This window comes from Thermobia domestica, chromosome 8, assembly GCF_964235325.1.
Source record: "Thermobia domestica chromosome 8, izTheDome1.hap1.1, whole genome shotgun sequence".
Classification (NCBI taxonomy): domain Eukaryota; kingdom Metazoa; phylum Arthropoda; class Insecta; order Zygentoma; family Lepismatidae; genus Thermobia; species Thermobia domestica.
This window is the reverse complement of record NC_137461.1, coordinates 101,159,739-101,183,901: the sequence shown is the minus strand read 5'-3', so window position 1 is coordinate 101,183,901 and position 24,163 is coordinate 101,159,739. Positions and strand designations below refer to the sequence as shown.

At 35.1% G+C, this 24,163-nt stretch overlaps 1 protein-coding gene across 5 annotated transcripts in view; it reads left to right on the top strand.

Annotated features, from left to right (window-relative positions):
• Positions 1–24,163, top strand: part of Mhcl (Myosin heavy chain-like) — a 545,621-nt gene that overhangs the window by 438,561 nt on the left and 82,897 nt on the right. For all 5 annotated transcript variants that reach the window (XM_081768806.1, XM_081768805.1, XM_081768807.1 and 2 more), the window contains 3 exons: positions 4,389–4,628; positions 13,851–14,005; positions 15,954–16,077. In XM_081768806.1, the coding sequence (XP_081624932.1) occupies positions 4,389–4,628; positions 13,851–14,005; positions 15,954–16,077 (519 nt within the window). The remainder of the gene's footprint in view (positions 1–4,388; positions 4,629–13,850; positions 14,006–15,953; positions 16,078–24,163) is intronic.

The following is a 24,163-nucleotide window of genomic DNA, read 5'->3' as shown; positions in this document are numbered from 1 at the left end:
TATTCCTTGGCAAAAATCGGAAGTATTAAGGGAAATGTATTGATTTAAGTAAAGTCCTATTGTCGTATGTCTGAGCATCATATACGAAAAGTTCCACTTTAAACATCGCAAAATACCAGAAGTATACAACAAAAAATTAAACATGCTTCAAAATGTACATCCTGCAGAAAGAGGTGGTAATATGGGACAGATCGTACATGTAACTAAAACATAAATGTATTTACAATACTTGTAAGCAAATGCTTGCAGTAGACCAAATAAAGCAATGCAACTGCACATAGTAACTTTACGGAACTACATTTCTGTGTTTAACTACAGATCAAGCAGAGAAATGTTTTCTACTCTGCCAGGACAAGAAAGTGTTTCACGAAGGACTGTGAATGGGGGATATACAATAAAGTCTTACTTGAAAACAAAAACATATACGAAAACACATCGCCTGCAGGCCAAGCATTCCACATGCGCCCATCTGCTACACACAATACACCGAATCCATACTTCACCAGGTTTTGAATTATTGTACTTTACGCCACAAAACATTCATTTAGCATCTGCATCACCGATTCCTGTTTCAACTTTAATTGGAATTGATAGAACTGTGGCGTCTGAAGATACTGACATATCTGAGTCGTCGGAATCAGATGATTACTCTGTTTGGGTGAATTTACTACGGACATTCAGTTTTTGATTACTTGTTTCTTTCCCCATTTCTTTCGAACTCCCGTAGGCGCTGGTCCTAACTTAGCCATCGGCATATCCACAGACACCAGCATGGCAACCTGTAAAATAAAAGAAGAGGTTATATCAGAGCTGTCCAAATGGCGGCCCGTGGGCCGCATGCGGCCCGCCAAACCATTTTCTGCGGCCCACAAAGCTCTCACGATTTACGAGTGTTATTACTAATAATATTTTCATTTATATTTATTCATTCTTTTAATGTTTCCACACTTCTTTCTAAATAAGGCATCCATTTAGCGCTTCTGTACAACAAAAAGGCGCGAGCATCCACAGCAACATTGCAGTCGGTAATGTAGCTACAGGCAAAATATCGTTGCTGAAAGGGACGATTACTTCAATAACCAATATATGTATTCTAACTTTAAAAAAGGAGGCCCTTTCTTCCTCGAACTCTACCTAGAAACCATAAGGCGCAAGAAATACACCACTTCCTTTCATAAACAATAATAATAATAATAATAATAATAATAATAATAATAATAATAATAATAGTTGTGGCCCTCCACCTTACTAGTAAAGACGCTATGGCCCTCAGGCTCATTATAATTGGACACCACTGGGTTATATTATGGGACACCTCCTACCTGTGTGTCCCATAATACCAGGTCACGCGTATAACATTTTAACACACTACCACTACTAACCTATCCATTAAATTATCGGATTCACATTATATTACATTTAACTCACTACTTTGTAGTACAGAAACACACATGAATTCTTTATTACAACTTACGCATTAATCAAGATATTTGTGTTGCAATCATCCTCTACAAAAGTTTTCACTCGTGCAAAAATTAATGTCGACTTGCCAGAACAACACTTCTTAACCAACTGGCGCCTTATGCCTTCTAGGACCTTCTAGTAGCCTTTTACGTACTATGACAGCACCACCAATAGAATGCAGTAATACTTTCAGACATACCCATGTGTCCCATTTTCCAACCACGCCCCATACTACCATCTTTTCCTCCCTCTCTTTCTCTCTCTCTCTCTCTCTCTCTCTCTCTCTCTCTCTATATATATATATATATAAGTGTCATGGTGTCATGCATAGATGCTTTCACAGTTTAATTTCTTCTGAGTTAAGTTGAAAATCGAAAAGTTTCGTGATGTATTGTCATTTACTACTTAAGAACCCAAGTTAAAACTAAATAGCTTCCTTAGATTTCAAACATTCTTTAACTGTTCGTTCCAAATAATACTAAAGATGTTGATAAAAAAAATAATAAAATAAAAAATACCGAGCAGATGTAAGGTTAGCATTTTTGGTTTGCAGTGGAAGTTTCTGGATTCGAATCTTGCGACTGGCCATCCTGACTGAATTTTCCCCAGAAGTTTTCCTCTCATTGCACGGGGCGAATGCTGAGATAATCTGTTTGATATATGGCCTCTTGGCAGACTTCCTTTATATGTTTTGTTGTTTTTCAGCGTAAAATGGCTTCACAACCATATTTTTAACGTCTTAATAAGTAAATAAATAAGAGTTTTAAAATGAATTACTGTTATTGCAACAAAAAGTCAGTGTGATAAAAATCGTGTTTATAAACTTAGGTACCTGAACAGCAAACTAAACATTGAAATTCGAACGTGATGAAAATGAAATATTTATAAAACTCATATGTAAATATAATCCATCTCTTTTGTATTGTATTATATACGGTTTGCATCCCATAATTGTGCCCTTTAGGCTAAAGCTACGATAAAAAAAAAAAAAAAAAAAAAAAAAAAAAAAATGACAAGATAATGGCGTGAAGCATAAAAGAATACTATGTATCTTGTGCATTTATTTTAGAAAACACTATATTTACAATTTTTAAGCAACTCATGACTTACGTAAAGATAAAAAGTCGAGTTTTGCTCTTAAATTACAATTCACATTTTATGTCCTCTACACTACTAACAAAATACGCCTTTGCTAAAAGAGAAATAATTTATATTGGTTATAATTTTTTAGTTCTATACATGTGTACATCAAACTGAAACTTAATTTTTAAACTGAAGTATGGTTGGGTAAGACATCATTGAGATACTTTGGTAGTAGCATCTTATGATAAGTTAATCTTTCAATATTCATTATTTCCTTCTTAATCTGCCAAAATCATGTCATTGTTTTCAGTTTGAGTACGTAAAATATTAATTGTAGATTTATTTTTAATATATTAAGTAACCAGTAAAGTACTAAATAGGTTTAAAAACTTGTTAAAGCTGAAATTGTAAGTTTGATTTGAAATCGTTTGGAATCTGTCTCTGCGGTTATATCTAAGGAGAAAAATAACTATTATAAATACAAATGAGTGATTGGTATATGTTAAAATATGTTAATTGTGCTAATGCTAAAGGGAGAGAAAACTGAACACAGGAGTACACATACACAGGTAATGTTTGTCCAATAGTAAACAAAACATGAAACGAACTGGGTTCGTACTCACAACCCTTAGAACTAAGCGTGAGCGTTTTAAAACTTAAAACTTATGAATATATAGTTTATGAGTGATATAGAATTTTGTAGAACTCAAAACACACTTTAATAGACTTTATTAATTAATTTTGGGTTTAACATACTTTTTAGGACCGAGACTATATGAAATATGGATCTATATCAGAACATGGAATCCGAACTACACGAGCTTCCACCAGAAGTCGAACCCTAGTTTCCCTATGCTAATCATGTGGTCACGATAAAACTCTAGTAGAATTTGTTATATAAAATGCATAATAATACTGAGGCCATTTGGTTTTTAAAATAAGAACGAAACTAACATAATCTTCTCGATATCGAAAGAAGGGGAGAGACTAAAACTCTGGAGTGGAGACCACATTCATCATCTACATGCTACACTATTTCTTCAAAATAATTGGAGATATTCTAAAACTTGTGGGAAAATCTCTCTCCGTAACATGGTGTGCATAATTACTGAACTAAACTATCATAAACATACCAGAGAAATTCATTACAAGCAAATCAGACAAAACTTCTGTGCTTATCTGTATAAATTTAGTTCTTAGGTTTTATTGGATAAAGAAAATAACTTACTGAAAGTATTTTCTTGTACAGTTTTAATTGCATTTTTTTTTTTTTTTTTAAGTACAATCTTTGACAGCCTAAGCTGAAGGCGGACAAAAAATCGAGGGATGTTATGTTTTAAAATATTTTTAAAGTTGTCTTAAAATACCATGTATCTAGCGTAAACTTGGGCATTTTAGGGAGTGTGGTCCCAATATATTCCTTCTAAGTGGACCTTGACTAAATATTTTTTTTTCCCTAAAATTTTGATGTCATTATTGAAATGAGTACCAATGTCTATACACTTTTAGTCTCATTCAATTCGGTATAAGAGCAAAGCTGACCTACTGATGGCTCGTTTCCGTCAATATTCAATGTAATTTATTCTTGTATCAATTTCATTGTAATTTGTTTCTGTTAAACAAAACCATCAGTTACTCTGTTGGTACGATAATCTAATGATATAGAACTAAGCATTGTCCGATTTTTTTTTTTTTTTTTTTTTTTAATTATGAGAATGACGATCATGTCATCTACCAAGAATAAGGGTTAGTAGAAAGTACTTTTTGTTTTGTTTGTTATGTGTGAGTTTTTGTTATTAGTAACAGATGTGTGTCTAATTGTAATATACGTTTCCTTATAGGGTAAAAATAAGGCTTTACAAGAGACCAGTGAAAAATTAGAAATGGAATTATTGTACTCGAGGGCGGCAGAAATGAATGGTGATATAGGATCTGAAGAAGAATCAGAAGACGCTGGTATATATAGGAAAAAGTACGAAAGGACTGTGAGAGAATTGGAATTCACACGAAGAAGGCTCCAGCAACAACATGAGGACGATCTTGAGCAGCTAGTAGGGCTTAAGAAACAATTGGAAAAGAAGGTAATTTAACTAAGTTTTGTTGTTTCTTTTTCTTCAGTGTAAACACATCATCAGAAAGGATCTAACATCAGTGCGTGGACACTTGTTAATTGAAGGTTTGCATCCAGCACGTTGTTCCCTAACCACTTAATATCCATTGTAACACTGTCCTACAGGTGCAGCATTTTTACTCCTCTCTCTTATTCAAAATCTTTAAGATACACGGCAGTTGCGCGAAACTGTCTCAATTTATTCTGAGTTGTGTAACACGATACACATATAAGGATGAGGTCGTCAGTTCGTACTAGTCTCGTTAACTTCGCTAGTATTTGGCCGCTCACATATTGACCAAGGGAAGGCCAGCCAAACCGAAACAGGAGGGGATGCGGAGAAAAAGGCCTGAGTGCATTGACTGTGTGCCTCAGTTACAGCTGTGTGCCTCGAGTGAATATATGATAACGAGGCTTTGTTTCATTAGTCACAGTACTGAACTTCCGCTCGGTTGTCCTGTCGTCTGATCAATATATGGGCGGCTATACATGTAGAGGCTAGAAACTAAAACATCTTATATATGTAAAATAGGCTACATATGCTAAGTTTAATGGTGGTATTTTGAACTTCTAAAACAGATAGGAAATGGGTCTTTAGACCGAAAGTCATTTTGTTTCAAAATGGAAAGTGCTGATTTATTATTATTATTATTATTATTATTATTATTATTATTAGAAGAAGAAGAAGAAGAAGAAAAGAAGAACGAATAATATACCCAAGAACATAAACTTTTGTATCAAACTTATATTTCTAAAATGCCTCCCGTGTGTACAAAATTAAATTGTAATAGAAAAATTAGCGTAGTACGCAGGAAACCACCCATTCATCGCTTCTAAAATTGAGAAGTATGATCCTTGAAAATTTCAAATGTCATGATAACTAAATCCTGAGTTCTGCATTAAATGATGAAATTTTCCAACTTCAGCAACAGACCGAAAGTTGTCTGTCAGTCAGTCTAGAAATCGATGATTCTGAAATGCAATAATTTTCATCTTTGCTTGGTTTCAAATATTTTTGATATTGTCTCTTTTGCCCCCAGAATGACATTGAAAATTAGTGAGTTATGTAGAACTTCTGAGCATATTTTCGAATCCATTTTGAGGGCAAATAACATTCTCCAGTCGATATTCATATTCTTCAGACTTGATCTGCAGCTGCAAGATAATGGAATCCCTTTTCTTAAGCTTTTCCTTAAATATTTATAACAACTCATCACAAACTACATCGACTTGATACCTCACTGTGCAACTTATTACTACTGTCATTTTCTGAAATATATGGCCAACTTCGTTTGCATTAAACTTCCAGTCAGGTTCGCCGACGCTTCTCTACCTTGAACGATCAACTTTTACCGCACTGTGTCCTGCTTTTCCTTCTTCTCTCTCTTCTTCTGACTATTCTTGTATTCAGATATTTCTCAACGTCAGCCAGTTTATGTGCCTCTGACGTCTTTCTATATTGTCCAGCTTTGTATATGTGTTCTCTCTTGTGTCTTGATTGCCGTTTTTAGGATGTTCACTTTGATTCTTCAGATAGTCTATCGTTTCGGTTTGTAGACACTCTGCTTTGTCCGCTTTGTTTTGTTCTTGAGAATTTTATTCTTACGACAAGTGAACTATTCCGAGACATTTGTTCTTTGCATTTGGGGAATCTGCTTCATTGTTTCGTTCATCAAACTCTAAACACCATCGTGTAATATTAGGGAAATCCTCAACTTGCTCAGCAGTAGTTATGCTTTTAAGTAACCCTTATGCAATTTCGGATTCTTCGTTGAGAAATGAGAGATGAACATGAGTTTCCATTTCGTGACGAATTACATTTTGACCACATTTGTCCGCAAAAAGGTTCTGCCCTGAACATCTAAGTCAAGTCTTGCCAAATATTACACTTGCCACAAGGATGTTTTTTTTTTCACATCTCCAACATGAATTGGATGCAAAAGACCTAGCTGTGGACGCACCCCGACAATACTCTACTCTACTCTACTCTACTCCAACATGAATTCTCATCTTCGTTAAATCAATGTGAACCACATGAACAGGTACTACAGGTAGAAGCTGAATTAGACGCAATATCTTTATCGTCTTCAGCACTTAAAAAATCAAATTTTACAGATTGGAGGTGTTGTAATCGGTGTATGTGATACGAACTGAACGATGACTTACAACTATTTCCACGACTAACCACTATCAAATCTGTATCACCAGTTCTTTCGGACGGAAAATGGGTAGTTGCTGTTCTGAACGTTCGACTGATACAGCGATATTAATAGCTTCCTAAACGTGAACTTTTTGATGCTAATAGTTGTACCACTTCATTATTGACTCTGACAACTAACTGATCTCTCAGGGCTTGATCCAAGTAGTGTTCAGAATCACAATAGGCTGCCTAATTACATAAAGCTAACACAAATTTCATAATACTTTGATGATCTGCTTACCTCATCAAATGAAATTTATATTGTTTTGGAATTACACTTGTAACCACATCATAATGATTTAACATAAGCGTTTTTAGTTTCTCAGACTTCTTATTTGTCGGTGGTATTAGCAAGGTAAGGTTCCTCAGTTGTAGATAGGTTCTAATGCCGAACACTAAAAGGAAAGTTGATACCCTATATTCTTCCTGTTTTGCTGCTCTGGACATTTGATCAAACAATGCAATATAAGGTTGAATTCTGCTATTTTCGATATAGAATGGTTCAAATGTTGCTACAGAAGCCATTTTTGGTATGCATTTAGAGATCATGCTTTGCCTTTATCTGTGCCAATCTATTGTGAAGCTAATTTCCCAATCTGGAAATTTTCAAGCCAATGGAGCAGTTACAATAAGTGCAACTACTGTAAGTCAGAAAACACAAAGTATATCTATACATGAAATGTAATCAAGTAACTTAACAGAATAATTAGTATCACTAACATTCGTCTCACGTAAACATATTGCGAGGAGTAATCGATTAAAAATATCTTCATGTAAATACCATTGGTGCTAAAATTGCGTGATCAAGATGTTGTTTCTACCATTTTGTGGGAGTGACATTCAGTGATGGTGCTTGACATGTACGTTCTAAGTATATTTGCGCTATTTTCTGTTCATGCTTTAACTCTTCGAGGTTTGACACCTTAACAAATCATGAGGCTAAGAGTTTGTAAAACTCGTCAAACCGATGCATGTCAATGTCTGATGAAGAAGTAACATTTCTATATTACTGTGAATGTGTAAGCTTAAAGTTTTGTATTTGTGAAAAAGGTGTTTATTGTATTACATTAGTTGGAAAATACTCTATAAAATTAACGTTTCTTTAATATAAACCATCTTTATTGCAATAGAATCTGTTTTATAATGTGTGCCAGTGAGTGGGTGTAGTGTAAAATTGTGTATACCAATAGTGTCGCTGTAAGGAAGAAGGTGGAAAGCACTGTCCTAGGTGTTTCACACTTTGATAGAATTTTCCTTCCTACCATAGTTTCTTAGTGATTTCTTCTCTCATTTGATTATATTCCATCCTTGTGAACCCAAGTAGTTGAAAGTTTCTGCTTCTTTCAGTGGTTTTCTTTGTAGTTTATTTGCTTGTCGTGTTGGTGTTTCTTTCTGAAAATAATCAGTGTCATTACTGTCTATACTTATACGGAGGACATATTATTCTGTACCTGTGAGGCTCGTTTTGTACTTTTTCGTTTTAGGTCATTTTAGCATTCCTGAATATAATTAACTTTTTAATTATTCCTTTGTTCTGTTTTATAACTTCTAACAACGTTGAATAATGTAAGAAATAGTTTACAGGCCTCATTTCACTTCAAACCATTTTCCATGGTCTGCCCACACACTAAACTAGTAGTCTTCATAGAATTCTTTCTTTCTATCAATCCAAACACAATCCATCATATTATTTTAATCCTTTGCACTTCCACATATGTTCACTAAGTACGTTGTCATGTTTCTTCTAGCTCTATGAATGTTATAGTCAATAGTTCACTGTATTTCCTTTCACGTTCAATTAGCTGCCTTAATATAAATATGAATTCCATTGTTGATATTGCTTTCCTAAAACTGTGTTGTTTTTTGTATGTAGTGTGTTCCATTTAACATGAATTCGCTGTTGTGAAATTCTTTCAAACATGTAAGTATAATAGCTCGTCAACACTATTCAATAATAGTTACTACATTTCTTTCTTATTTCCTTCCTGGAACTGCCATTCGTGTAATTTTTAGCACTTTCGTCTAGCCCGGAAGCATTGCCTGTTTTTATCTTTTTGGTGCTATCTTTACTTCTGTCAGGCTAATATCCATAGTTGTTCGAGCTGGCGTGTGTTCTCTTTTTCATTTTATCGTGTGGAATTTTCGTTTAGCAGTTTCAAAGATCTTTCTTTCCTTCATGAAATCATTTAGTTGTGTGATTATTTTGCCGCTTCCGTTTTCAATTCGCTGTGTTTATTCTTCATTCCACCATTTATGCTTTACTAGCTGAAATGCCCGTTCTTGGTACGAGGAGAATAGGTTTTTAGAAAGTATTTGATCTCTCTTTTTTGCCCGTAGAATATGAATTTCACTGAAAATATAATGATAAACTCCACAATATCTCCTCTTCGCGCCCCTCATGCAAATATTCTTACTTACAGAACAGTATGTTACCTGAAACACGTAGAATAGTTTGATTCGTATAACTTTAATGGATCCTGAAATACTACATACTTTCTAGACATCCAGAATGTGTGACTCCCCCCCAAATCTCCCTCGAGTCGAAAATTGAAGAAACGTCTTTGTGCGCGATTAAATCTGGTGAAGCTTTATCTGTGTATAAAATTCGATGACTCTAGGTGACTACTTCCTATACGAAAGTCTGATAATAGAGAGACATACTTGTTACTTTATATATAAGCATAGATTAATCTATACATATATTTTTATGAATTACATATTTTTTTATTTCTTCATTAATTTCCTCCACGTCTCTTCTAAATCAAAGGAAACCCTATCTCTAATCTGTCGCTGTCTTTGGCTGCTCGCAAAGAATGCAGTTCTTCAATGAATGCAAAGCTACAAATGCTGCAATTTAAATATGCACTCTCCGAGTGCGTGGGTTTTCTCAGGGTTCTCCTGTTTCCTCCTACTTTCTTCATTACACCATTTCATTCATTTCTCATCATCACCGTCTCCTTTAGCATAGCCAGCATAACTGTGGGGCATAAAACTTACAGATTTCATATCATTTCAAACATGCACTCAAATCTAACTTAAAGTAGGAAACTTCTGAATGAACTGTGTGTGAAATTAATTTAATGTTGTTAATTTCTTTCAACTCATTCAGTTATTTAAATAAAACCGTGAAAGTTTATTTTATTGATATTAAAATGTAACAATGGTAAGTTACACAATTGGGATAAATAATCATTCTCTTGCTATCGTGGATCGGTTCAGTTAATTCAAGTTTACATATTAGATCGTATGGTGGACACCAATCCATGTAAGTTTATGGAGAATAGCATCGAGGTTCTTTCATTACATCTCGCATCATTCACTTGTGTCAAAAATGTTTTCCTTGCCCTACGGAACATAACCATCAGATATTAAACTAAAAATGCCATTAGTTTAGATTGCATGTATCATATATCATACAGACCTTTCAACTACTTAGAAGCAAAAAGGTTCACAGATTTAATTCGGTGACAAAAGTTTATCTTCAGTTCTCATTTTAAGAATATTTCGATCTCAAATAAATAAATAAATAAATAAATAAATAAATGCTCATAAGATTTGAAAGTTTAATAGTTTACATTCTAAGTATGTTCTGTATTTACTTTTTGTATATATTTATATATAGTTGAAACATAACTGCTCTTAAATTGTATGTTCTTAGTATAAATTGTGACCTGTATAATTTTTATTGTTCTTGTCCTCGATAAAACTACTAATTATGTTTTAAATAGCTATAAGTGAAGTAGATGACTTAATTTATTGTGATACTATAACATGTTATCACTCATGGTAAATCATCCAAGTTTATTTCAGTAGGTAGTTCATCTTTGACTTATACAGTCGATTCAGAAGGTCTTTATATCAACATATGTTTTGACAGGATTTTAATCTCGTTATATATATTTGAAAAAAGTTCTAGAAAATGAGTACAGAAGTTTGAAAACTGCCTAGAAGATGAGTGCAGAATTCTATCGATGAATTTGAAGCTTAAAGTATATAAAATTATAATCATGCACTTTGTGCTGTGTGGTTGCGAAAGATAGTCACTTTCTTTGAAAGAAGAACGTATTCTGAAACCTGAAAATATTTTAAAATAAAATCCTGAGACGAATATTCGAACTCAAGAGAGAGAGGAATGGGAAATGGCGGAAACTTCATAACGAGGAATTGCACAATTTATACCGTTTACCTATCATTGTTAGGGTCAGTAAGTCTAGGAGGCTAATTTGGGCAGATCATGTAGCTAGAATAGAAAAAAGTAGGTTTGAAAATTTCGCTTCGCGTGTAAAATTTTAACTAGAAACTCAATTGAAAAAAGACCTAGGCACACATAAGAGGATAATATTAAGATGAATCTCGCAGAGGTAGGAATACAAAATAGCTAAGAACAGTTAATGGAAAACTTTTGTGAATGCAGCATTGAGTCTTCGCGGTAGTTGGTTAGTTAGATATGTACAGAAATCGCTGCCAGTAACTAGTTGTACACCTATACACCTATACTATTTAGTCACCTATACAAATATATTACTGAAGTATCACTACTAGTGCATGATAAAAGCTATCAGAGATTATTTTTACGTTAGGGGAGGGGTAATTCTTAAGCCTTCAAGAGAACACATGCCAATATAGTGAAAATACACTGCTTGACAAATGCTAAGGAACAGTGCCATTTTTCGGAATAATTCAAAATAGACATTGAGGAATGAAATGAAACACAGTACATATGCAGTAGAGATAATGTGCAATAATTCTAATGGAAGAAGGCAGAGATTGCGCCATATGGAAAAAGAAGAAAACGAAAAAGATGCTCTTAGGAGGATGTCCGAACAGCCACGCAAAATAGGTCTTTCTGCCAGAAGGACACACGTGTGAATACCTCAGTAAGATGTGAGATCTCCGTGGATACTAATCCACATTCTGCATCTGTTATTCATACTGTCCACTAAACTTGTGAGGGGTACTTGGGGATATTGTCCCACTCCTCTCATAAGGCGTGTGTCAGTTTTTGAGGAGAGTTCATTGAGAAACACGTCTTCCAAGGACATCCCAGGCATGCTTAATAGGATAAGGTCCAGAGAGTAAGCAGACCATTGCATACATGTAATATCTTTACGTACGAATGTGTCCGATACTTCAGCGTTCCTGTGTGGATGTGCATTGTTAACCGTAAAGAGAAAGTCCGAACTTATCTCAATCTGAAAACGACTAACAAGATTCAGAAGAATCTTTTTGCAACACCGCTGCGATGTCACGCTACCTCACTCAAAGATGTTAAGCTGGGTTCTGTCATTGTATATAATGCCTGCCTACACCATCACGCCTTGGGCATAGCGATCACATTCATGAACATCCTGTTGTGCATAACGTGTTTTCCACTCTCTCCACACTAACTGGCGGTCACAATCACTTGTCACAGAGAAACGGAATTCGTCGAAGAACAACACTCTGGACCAATATTGCTGATCCCAACCAACATGTTCCTGACACCACTGTAATCGTTGGCGAAGATGGGGTGGTTGAAGTGGGATGCATTTAACACTTCCGTGCATACATACCAACCTGATTTAAGCGCCGCGAAATGGTTCTGGCAGATTCATGTGTACTGGTAGATGTTGCAAGGTCTGCAGCTATCTGACACGGAGTGCGTTGTATGTTCCTTTTATCCACTAGGGATACATATCGATCGTCTTGAGGTGTGGTCTTCTTTCGAAGACCACTGGCATGTTTTCGCATCCCATATCCACCTTCCGCGGCCTTTTTCAATCGCCAGATGACACTTTTCGACACTCCCATTGCTATCGCCACAGTACTGATATTTTGACCAGCTTGCAGTCGTCCAACTGCACGTCCACAATCGTACGCACTCAAAAGCTGTCTTGAAGCCATTTTGCATTTAATTATTGCCCCACCACACTGAATTTTACAGAACTCAGTTCCACTACCGCTATTTACGTCAAACATCTCATTGCACGCACTTTCGACTAAAAATACCGAGCTTTCGTGCATTGCCTTTTGTACAGATAACAAGCCGTTCTCAATTACGCCCTCCGCATTGCGTTTGACTGTAATTGGTCGGCTGCCGGGACGTGGCACAAATCAGTTGTTCCTTAGAATAGCAATTGTCAAGCAGTGTAGAACAACTACGAGAATTATTGCGAACTTTTTGCGGAGGGAAAGGGAAGTTGGGAGTGTACTGACCGGTTTCAACTCCAAACAATAAATAGGCCTGATTGGAAAGGTACGAAGAAAGTACATGCCCGTTACGTGAAACGAAGGTTACAGTATACAACCTCACACTAGTAAGTTGAAAAGTATGAACGCTGAAAATCTAATGGAAAATGGAAAAGACTAGTAATATTAGGAGAATAAGGACCTGTTTTGTCTTCAAAATTAAAGGTTTGCAATGTTATCCGCCCTTAACACACGAGATCGGCCACACATGAAGACTTACATAGACATCAGTCTTAGATTTAAAACTTAAATATTAATGAAAGACTGGATAGGGTACGCGCGTTTGGCGTGCGAGATCCGGGTTCCATTCACCGCAAGAGCTCATGTGGTTCGGATCTCACGTTAAGCTATATTTCTGCGTCTCTTACACCCTCGTTGTTAAAAGAGACGCTAAACTCAAATAAAATCCACATAAAAAAGGTGAAAAACTCTGGAGCCAGTAAGGATGAATGTAGTGTATATGTGTATGTATATATAAAGGAGGAGGAGGGGTGTTACATTCTGAGTCTAGATCTGTCCTAAATAAATCTTAAATCTATGATTGTTTGGTAACCGTTAACCGTTAACCTTGCTTTACTTCCGTTTCAAACAAGAAAAAATGTATATGTAGGTATCAGTGTTGTCCTGCCTATACTTTGCTTTCATTCTTGGTTGGTAAGTGAAATTTCACGATATTTTTTTTTTTTTTTTAAGTGTTAGCATAAATTTTGCTTATTAAATGCTTATAAAATAATCATGTTTTTTGCTGTTTTTGCTTCTTTTCAGTTGTCAGATGCGTATGAGGAGGTGGAAGAACAGCGACAAGTAGTTGGACAATGGAAACGAAAGGTTCAAAAGCTCACCGGAGAAATGAATGACTTACGGCTTCTGTTAGAGGAACAGAACTCAAGAAACAATCTGTTGGAAAAGAAACAGAGAAAGTAAGTAAAGGTTATTCACGTAACTTCTTTTTAAGTCTGATATTATTATCCTTAAGTCCGTTATATCATTCCAAATTAGAAACCAGTATATCCTTGAGATAAAGTGAACAGAAAAACTAAATAGAAAGTTAAACTGGTAGTGGATGTCCATAATTGTGAGTTTCAGGTTACTTGCAAATTTGGTGCGTCAAATGGCTTTCTTGAATCAAGTTACGTAATTTCCGTCAGATGAATTTCAACAAAATTAAAGAGTAATGCGTAATGCAGAAGAAGAATGCGTGTTTTGGAAAACATGCTCAATAGAATATTCAACTTAAATCTATACACATTATTGTCTTTTTGAAGAGCCGAAACTTTATAAAATTCCACGTAGTAATTAAGTGTTGAAATGAGAATACTTAAGATTATTGTGATGTGGAGCGAACCCCACCCTTGTAATATTAAACTTCCAGAGAGAATTGATGTTTTACAACTCATAACGATCAAAATAGGCGTTAGAATTGATCTGACATATCTGAAAAGGCATTGACATCAGATACTCGTACCTCCGATCCCCAGAGTCAGTTATATTCATTAAGTTACGTTTTTTGCTATAATATCTTTAGATTTAGTGTGATCTTCTTCAATACACAGGGTGTTAATGAACTAAAAGATTTTTTACATCAAAATAAGAAGAGAAAAAGGAAGTTCATGTAGATCTGTGAGGAAAAATGCATAGTTTCGAAGCTAGGACCATCCAAAGCGTGAAAAAATACATCACAAAGCGCGTTATTCCGAACATGAGAATCCGCGGAACTATAGTATTCGCGCCGAGTCGTGAAGATTGACCTAGATCTATCGATTTCACCACCCAATAGAACGCGAGGGGGTGTTCCAGTCGTCAACCCCCACCCATCAAATTTTGTCAGTGTCGTTTCTCGCGCTACACGGAAAACATCTCCCGAGAGTACAGTGTTGTCGAATTGGCGCCAAGTTCCGTTTTTACTTTTTTTTTTTTTTGCGTTATATTTTCGTTGTTACTATTTGTGTTATTGTTACCGTTTTAGAATAATTGTTACAGTGGTTATTGTTGTACAGTGTTATTGTTGGTAATTTTTAAATGCTTTTCTCAATACTCATTTTCTCTCTCTTCAAAGTTTGGCAACATTGTTGGTGAATTTCAGCTGTTTGACGTTTTCCTAAGTGTGCGCTCGGGAAGCGATTCCACGAATTGTACCGAAGTTTTCCGATGCATCGGAGCTCAAGCAAAATATTGCTGGGATTGGTTTAGAGCCCAAGCTTCACGACTGGGCGCGAGTACTATAGCAGTTCCTAACATTTCCGATTTCCTACCGACGCTTTGCGTGTTCATTGTTGTCAAGACTGACTTTGTGCCTATTTTGAACCTACTTTAACTCCATGCATATATGGGAATTATGCCCTGTGAGGAATTCCTTGCGCACTCATTGCACATTGCTGATATATACGTTTTTGGATGGCGTTATGTGTGATTTCCTTTACACCGATAGGGATCGCCACTTCACGGTGCGTCGTGTTCGAAATAACTCGTATTGCAATTTTTTCTCCCCACCTTTTAGGACGGCACTAGCTTTGAAACTGCACTTCTTCCAACAGGTCCATAAGAACTTTGTTTCTTCTTATTTTGATGTGAGGAATTACTTCTTCTTAAAGTTTGTCGGTATAGTTCATTAGCACTGTGTATTTTCATTTTTCATTGAAAGTCAGTATATACCACGGTATTGAAAAGTAGTAGCCATAATATATCGAATAAAATTTTCAAATGCCTTTTTTTTTCATACATTCATATGAAGTAATCCATGAATCATCATGAAAGTAATAATGATTCAGAGTATTTAAATCATATATTTTCTATGGTAGAAAAGTTTTCTTTTATTTATTTATTTATTTATTTATTTATTTATTTATTTCCTTATTTATTTTTCTGTAGATTCGATTCGGAACTCCAGCTTATGCAGGATGAATTACGGCAGGAGAAACAACAGAAGGAAAGAATAGCAAGAGAAAAGGAGTTAATTTTAGCTGAAAAATACAGCATGGATCAGAATATACATGTAAGTACAACATTTTATTTAAATTTTCTCTATACTTGAAGACACTTGATTATACAATAAACGTTCGCTGGTATCATCCTGGAAATGATCTACGCGTAACTACACTTGTCTTGTTGTCAGACATTTAAACTACCAGCAGCATGTTTTTTATAGACAATACGATCAGCTTACCGTTTACTGTAACCAGTGCACTTTGATTTTCAAACTAAGAGTAGTACCTCCTTTACAAACACATTCTGTGGTGCGAATTTCGTTCGAGTGGAGCAGTGTACCATATACTGACAAATCTAAAATACTTTAACACCATTTTCTTAGTTTCACATCATATGCAGCAAAAATTCAGTTCCGAATATGAGAGAGGTTTTATGTACCAAGAAGTAAGGAAGATTCGGAAGGAAACTTAGTACACATGCAATTAGTTTCCATCGAATAAATTAGATGAAACTTTTCAGACAAGAGAAGGAAGTGAATGAAGAATTCGTTGATTTAGAAAAGGGTTTTGACTGCTTGAGCTGGGTAATTTGAAAGATGCTTCGGATAAAATGAAAGATCAGACTAACATATGAACCAACCATTAAGAGGTAGAATACAAAAAATTACATAAGGTAATGAAGGTGGAAGAAGAGGATTTGGCAAAAGGTGGAAGAGGTGTTTGACAAAAGATTTACTTTTCAATGGCATTACAGTATTTTATCTAGAAGAATAGCGAAAAAAAGTTTGGTTAGGGAACAGGTTAATTTGTTCGACAAAAGATTTGCCTTTCAATGACATTACATTATTAACTATCTAAAAGAGTTTCGAAAAATAGTTTAGAGTACAGGTTAATTTGATCTTTATATGATATAGCTTCCGTTGCGGAATCTGAATCGAAAATTAACATGATGTTATAAAAGAAAAACTGTAAAAATTACTTGAGATTAAAATAAATAAATAATGATTCAGGAAATAGTGGCTGGGCTAATCGAGTCTGTGACAATTGTATAAGTCTAAGGAAAGAAAGTAGAACGGGTGTTTTCTATAGTTAGGTGGTATTATTAACGAAGGTGTGAAATGTGTATTGAATAAAAAGCAGCGTGAGAAATGGTGAAATATCTGTAAGATGATTGGGACATAACGATAAGAAGTACTCAAAGGAGTTTTACATTGCACAGAGCAGAAACCTTATATTAAGAAAATACGACAAAAATAATGTCTTTAATTTGTATGATGAGGAGAACGGAAAAACTTAGCTGATTAGAACAATACACGAATAAGGGGCATCAGTAATAATAAAGATAAAAGAATTTAATGTAAAATAATTAAAATGATGTTCAGAATTGGAGAACAAATTGTACTTTGAGTGACTTAGGAAGGAAAACAAGAAAAATAGAGAAATATATAATTAATGGATAGTATTAATAGTATTATTCCTACATCGAGAAGTTCCTGTAGAAACTTTTAAATATGTACTAAGTGATCTACCTGTGATCGAAGAAAATTGTAATAATTGTACTGGTAAAGGTAAAACCCGATCCCGCTAACTCAAGTAGATTCTTATTCGCCGCAAGATTTTGAAGTAACTTTGGTTTAGGTTTGCAAATATTCTTTGTCCTAGTCGTCCCCCGGCGACACCCATGCTAATAACATTGACAAGTTTAAGTATACAGTTGGCAACAACTTGAATCGACAAATCAATTTATGTTTCGTAGTCAATATGGACAGAGTAAAATTGGCTTCTATTCATATAGTTGACCTATTTAACTCGTTTTCACAGAATTTAGCTTCGTAATTTATGCAACAATGGTTAAAACTAATAAATTTAATAAATTGGAAAGTTAGGAAATTTTTTAGAGTTTGGAAATGTGTTTACAGGTAAATTATATTATCTTCAAGGGCAAGGTGCAGAAACAGGTAGAAGGACTGAGCGCGGCTAACCCGTTTTTACTAGTAAACATAGTCGTGAGCCATTTTGAAAATAAAATTAAAAAAAAAAAAAAAGTTCAGAATCATAAAACATTACAAATACGCTGATAAAATAATACAGAGATGTCAGGTCTAGTAAATGTATGCTATTAATTTCAGTAACTTTTTAGGGATGTATGTAGTTTAGATAGTTGTATAGGAATTCCAACTTAGAATCCTCTGTATACAAATACGCATAACATATCGTCTATAAGACGGTAGTATTTTGTTTCCTGGGCCTTACTATAGGTAGAAAAGAAAAGGGTCACATAAATGTCCACGTACATACACTGCCATCCAAAAGTTTGGAAATACTAAGAAATGGAATAATAATAATAATAATAAATGATATCAAAAATTATTAATAGAAAGAAACTATGAGATATGAGACTTAGCCATGTTCATTGTTACAAACTTGAAAACAGACTGGCTCGGTAAGATGTATGTAAAAGTTCAGTGGATTGTGTTGGAAGATCAGTAGGCTTAACGAGTTTCCAGTCTCGACATTTCTCTGTTTATTTGGACTGTTATTATATATTATTTTGTATTATATTATTATTTTATTTTATTTTGTATAACACTCCAAATCGTGCTACTTGGACATTCTTGCATCTTTCACTACTTACCGATGCACTTTCATCCACACTCTCGCAAACGATTTATAATAAGTTACCCATAAACAGTGGGTAACATGCAAACAAGATGAAAGTAGTATAAGTATTGTAGTATACTATAAATAAATTTCTTTGTCGTGGATTATTCTGAAAATATTTCTGCATTATGCATATAATTTCTGGTTAGTTCTTCAGTTATTGCTTTTCGTTTCCGAGTTGGATAGATTCCGTATTGTGCAAAGAAATTAACATCCTCAACGTTCTTTCTTTTCTGGGACCATGGAATTTGTTTACAACGGGTAAGTTTCCGCCATATATACGTTCCGGGTTTTCGCCATATACACGCGCCGGGTTTCCGCCATATATATTCAGAAATCATAATTTCAACACAACGTTAGTGCTCGCAAAGAACATAGAGATAAGCGTAACATGTTATTAAAGTTGTTGTTCTAATCCATTCAATTCTACATGTACTTATGGAGTCTTATCTCTATGCCAGGACACTTATATAGGCATGACGAAAAGAAACACACTCTGAAAGAATATATTCGTGATGCCAAGTTAACAATGCACAACATGGATAAAATTGAAGTGATAAAACATCTTCATAATTCATAGAAAGGCATACGAGAACTTGTCCACCCGAACAAAAGAATCAAAATTAAATTCCGAAATGAGCACTCGGAACAAAAGTTAGAATATCATTTGAAGTTTCAACGTCGTTACCAATTGCAAAAGAAGGAACAGGAACATTTACTTTGAAGCCTCAAAAGTTCTTGTTCACTGTTGGATGTAGTAGTTAGTTGTGGGTGTAATGTGTTTCGTAGAAAGTGTTATGTGAAGTAGACACATGCTCTGTCGTTTGAAATTGACATGTATCCTGTGGAAACAGTTGAGTTGTTAGAAGGAATAATCACGATGGTATCCACATTGTGATAGTGTTTTAGAGATGTAAGCGAAGTTGTAGCATGAATATTCGCTTAAAGAGTATTGAAGAAAGGTCAGTGTTTATAACCTAAGTTAGGGAGTGAAGGAAATAAAGTTTACTATCAGAAGATTGCTGTATGTTGCCATTCTGAGGTGAGATACGAGTTGTGACAAGTTTTCTGGTTGTAACAACATAACCATTCAATAACCAGAGCACACCATCACTCTCTCAACCTTATTAAGTGATTTGTACTTTTTAACATTCACTCGTATATTTTATTTCTTATGATTCCCATACATCTTACTCCACTAAAATTAACGGAGATTAACTTATTTCCATTTGACATTGAAAGAGCATAGAAAGTAGTGGTGGACACAAAAACCGGTTTCGATTTTCTTCAAAACCGGTTCCGGTTTTTTCCAAAATTTGTTCTACTTCTGAGCACAATAGTGTTTCGTAGTTCTCCGGAAACCGATTCAGTTTCCACAGAAATAGTTTTGTGTGTTTTCCAAAAGTTTTCACCGAAACCAGTTTCGGTGAAAACCGAACTGTTTTTGAAGAAAACCGGAACCGATTTCGGTGAAAAACCGAACCGTTTTTGAAGAAAACCGAAACCGGCTTCGGTGAAAACCGAACCGGTTTTCTAGAAACCGGTTTCCGGTTTTTGCAAAAACCAGTTTTGCCCATCCCTAATAAGAAGGCAGACATTTTCTAGTTCATTTAATTTTTGTTATATAGTTTCCTATAGAATTGAATATTTCCTTTCAGAATTTGTTTTGTCAATAGCTTAGTAGCGAGTAGAAAGATGTGAATAGAGCTGTCTTGATTTTCTGGTAAGCGCTCTCTGTGTAAGTTACGAAATTCCATCCACCTCGAAGGTGGTCTTGGAGAAAAAATATATAGTAAGCTAGTAGTGTGTATGAATATATTAAAGTTATGAAGGATATGTTTGAGGATTTTTTTCTAGATATTTGCTGTGTTGTTATTTGCAGGGTAGTCGAACAGTTTCAAATGTAAAAATCCTTTGTATTAATTTCGTTATCATGAAATAATTTACTCGTCGATTTTAAACAGAGTAATAGTTGTTACTGTGAAAATCTTTGACCGAAAACAGATTTGGAGATTTTTTTTTTTCTTTCTAAACATGTGTTTGAATCTCCCGCACATTAACTGCAGTGACTAGGTCCTGTGTTTCGTGAGGTTTTATAATTCTCGAAAAGTTGGATTCAGTACGTGCGTTATTTAGAAAATCGACTAACTATTTAATAGAATGAACATAATTTACAACGCGGATGAAGCATCTATTCTTCAGATTTAACCATTAAGTAAAAGATTAAGTATTTGAGGTATTGCTTTGTTGATTGTTTTTAAGTGTAACGTCCCTTTTGGTTGTATGAAACTTGACGTACAGCTTAACGTGGGATCCGAATAACATGGACTTCCATCTTGAATCGAGTCGCAGTCTCCCGCGCCAAAGGTGCTACTATATAGCCACGAGAGTGTCCTTAATTGAGTTTCGCAGATTCACAGTGTTTGAAAATTCTATATCCATTTCGATATTTTTGTAATTCTAAAAATCCGTCAAATTGTTGGAAGTATGAGTTGGTTTCTTCAGGAAATATGAGAGTAGGCTTCCTTCAGAAAATATATACAGTGAAACCTTTCTAAAGCGGACAGCCGTGGGGAATCAAAAATTGTCCGCTATAGAGAGGTGTCCGCCTTCAAGAGGTTTCAGTATTTTGTTATATAAATTAGTGAGCAAGGTAATATACAATTAGAAAAAAATATTTTTGCATAAATCACGTATTTACGAATATTACATGCATTATCCCCTGTCACCAATTCTCTATGTTCGAGGCACAAAATGGAAATATGTTATAGTTCTCTGCACTTTACACTTATCAGTACTTCCTTCGTTTTCAGTATGACGCTTTAATTTGTGGGGTAATTGCAGTCCTGAAGTGTCCTTTTTGAGACAATATATATACATGAGGGCAAAAAATACTAAACTTGTCTTCTGGTTGGTTAGAAACTCCAACGCGACAGTAGCATAACGTGTCATCCCTAACGGCGGGCAACTGTCAATCACTATTGTGTCTAAAACAGCTTGAGTGGGAGTGGGATGCAAGCAAAGGACATAAGAGTGTTGTTAAACAGAGACGCTTCGTCTGGGTTGCTGAGCAGACAATTGAGGGGGTAAAATGTCACAATGCTTCCTTGGTGACATGTATGAATTACTAAAAATGTATTTTTACTACACCTTTCAACTTATTTCTAGAGAAAGTGTCCGTAATACGGAGGTAAATGATACCTATAAAAGACAGAAAAGACTGTCCGTGTCCGTACTAGAGAGTGTCCGCTTTAGAGAGGTTTGCCAATGTGTTTTTTCCTATTTCAGTGTTTGGGGATTACAAAATATGTCCGTTAAGGGAGGTGTCCGCTTTATAGAGGTGTCCGTTAGTAGAGGTTTCACTGTATTTGAGGAAATAGAAAAAGAAATAGAGAGGCCCTAACCTTCCGACATATGTGTGTAGTCTGACAGAAAAATCAATAGTGGCGTGTATATATGATAACATGTAGTACAAATCAAGCACTACACCTCTCTATTTCAAGGTACATGACTTTACAACTAGAGACATCATTGGAAGTACTTAAATGGGGGAGACATAATTAAAATATAACTCAATAATAATTACGATTATTATGCTATTCTCCGTTTGTTTTGGAAATAATAATTACGATTATTATGCTATTCTCCGTTTGTTTTGGACTGCCAGTTCAAAATTATAAATTCTACCATATTCGTAGAACCATTTAGTTCGAAACATTTTTAAAATAACCGGTATTAAGCCCAAGAAAGAAAAGAATCAATGAGAGAAGAATAGAAAGATGTATGACATTGTACAATATATCGTGCTAAGTCTCAAATAAAAATGAATAAAAGTAAAACTTGTCAAATCTACTTCAGTAATAGAAGTTGCAGCGTACTATTAAGCCTACTGAACTAAAGGAGACTGATAGTAAACGCAGTTACATGATAGTGAAATGATTGGTAGGTTTTAATAATGTAGAAGAAATTGAAGTGCTGGAAAAACTCAGGAAACCGAAATTCCTTCACCATATGGTTGACATACCTATAAAGCGAATTTGCATCTTTGAGCTTCAAAGTATTCATAAAACGACTTCAGAGCTGTGTTAATTTTCATTAAATTGAAAAACACTCAGACGCGCTAAAACAATTTGACTTTTTTTAAAAAGTAATAAATGTTTTAGTATATCCTGTACTTTAATTGGAAATTCCACTTGAAATTAAGTAATTGTTGGATTCAGAATGTGTCGTGATTGGGAATTTCTAAATACGTAGGAGAAAATAATTTTAACTTCTCTTTCTCATTAGAAAATATTGCGTTTTGATTAGTGACTTATAAATGTTTCTGATCTTCTGATTATTGCTTTTCAGAGAGTTTGCTGCACAATAACTATCCCCCTCCCTCCCTTCCTTCCTTCTACCCTTCCCCTAAAGTTATGCCTTTTTTTTTTTTCAGTATTTTGTGGGAGTATATTTTGCATTGCTTCGTGTTAATATTTAATCTAACGATGAGTACTGCTTCTCAGTTACCATAAAGATCAATTATCATTTATTAAAATTTTAATTTGCAAAGATTAAAACTGAGGTTTAATCCTAGAAAAACCTTTGTGTGCTATTTCTGTATCATGTAGTCTAAAAAGTAGTAAATCTTTTGCACACGAAATGGCGTTAGTGTTCAAAATCCCAGGGTATGCGTCGCAGCAGGTCAGGTCTAACATCGTTTGACAGCTGACAGTTGATGTTAGTAGCTGTGTAAGAAAAGGGATGGAATTCTTTTAAGCAGACATACGGTATTGCGCCGTGAAAATGAGTGATGTTTCCGCAAAATTGCGCTACATTTTACAATTTTGTGTTGACAACGCCACAAATGCCCCACAGATCCGTGAAGAAGCTTGTGCTGTTTATGAGCAAGTTATCAAAAGTAACAGTCAAAAAATAGTTCAGTCTTTATCGTTGTGGAAATTTCGATGTCCAAGTAGCTTCTCGCAACGGGCAACCAACTACAGCAAAAGTGGATAATATTCTGACAAAAGCCCAGCAAGACCTGCGTTTAACAGTCATGACATCGCCAAGGACCTAAACATCCATCACCAAACAATATTAAATCATTTGGAGAAAGCTAGGTATAAGAAGAAGTGCGATATATGGGTGACACATGATCTGATTCAAAAACGTTTACTCGATCGGATTTCCATATCCTGTGACATTAGGAACTCGAGCTGTTTTTGACTCTGTTGGTCACAAGTGGGTAAAAGTGGATAACCTACGACAACAGTGTGTCTCAAGAATCATGGTCGAAGTGAAGAGACGCTCCACAATCTGTGGCAATTCCCATATGGCATGCCGAAGAAGGTTTGCTGTATGTTTGTTGGGATTGGAAGGGTGTCGTACATCACGAGCTGCTGTCGCCGGTTAGAACTATAGACTCGAATCCACACTGTTGACAATTAATACGAGTGCACATAGCAGTTACAGAGAAACAACCGGAACTGGCCAACAGAAAGGATGTGTATC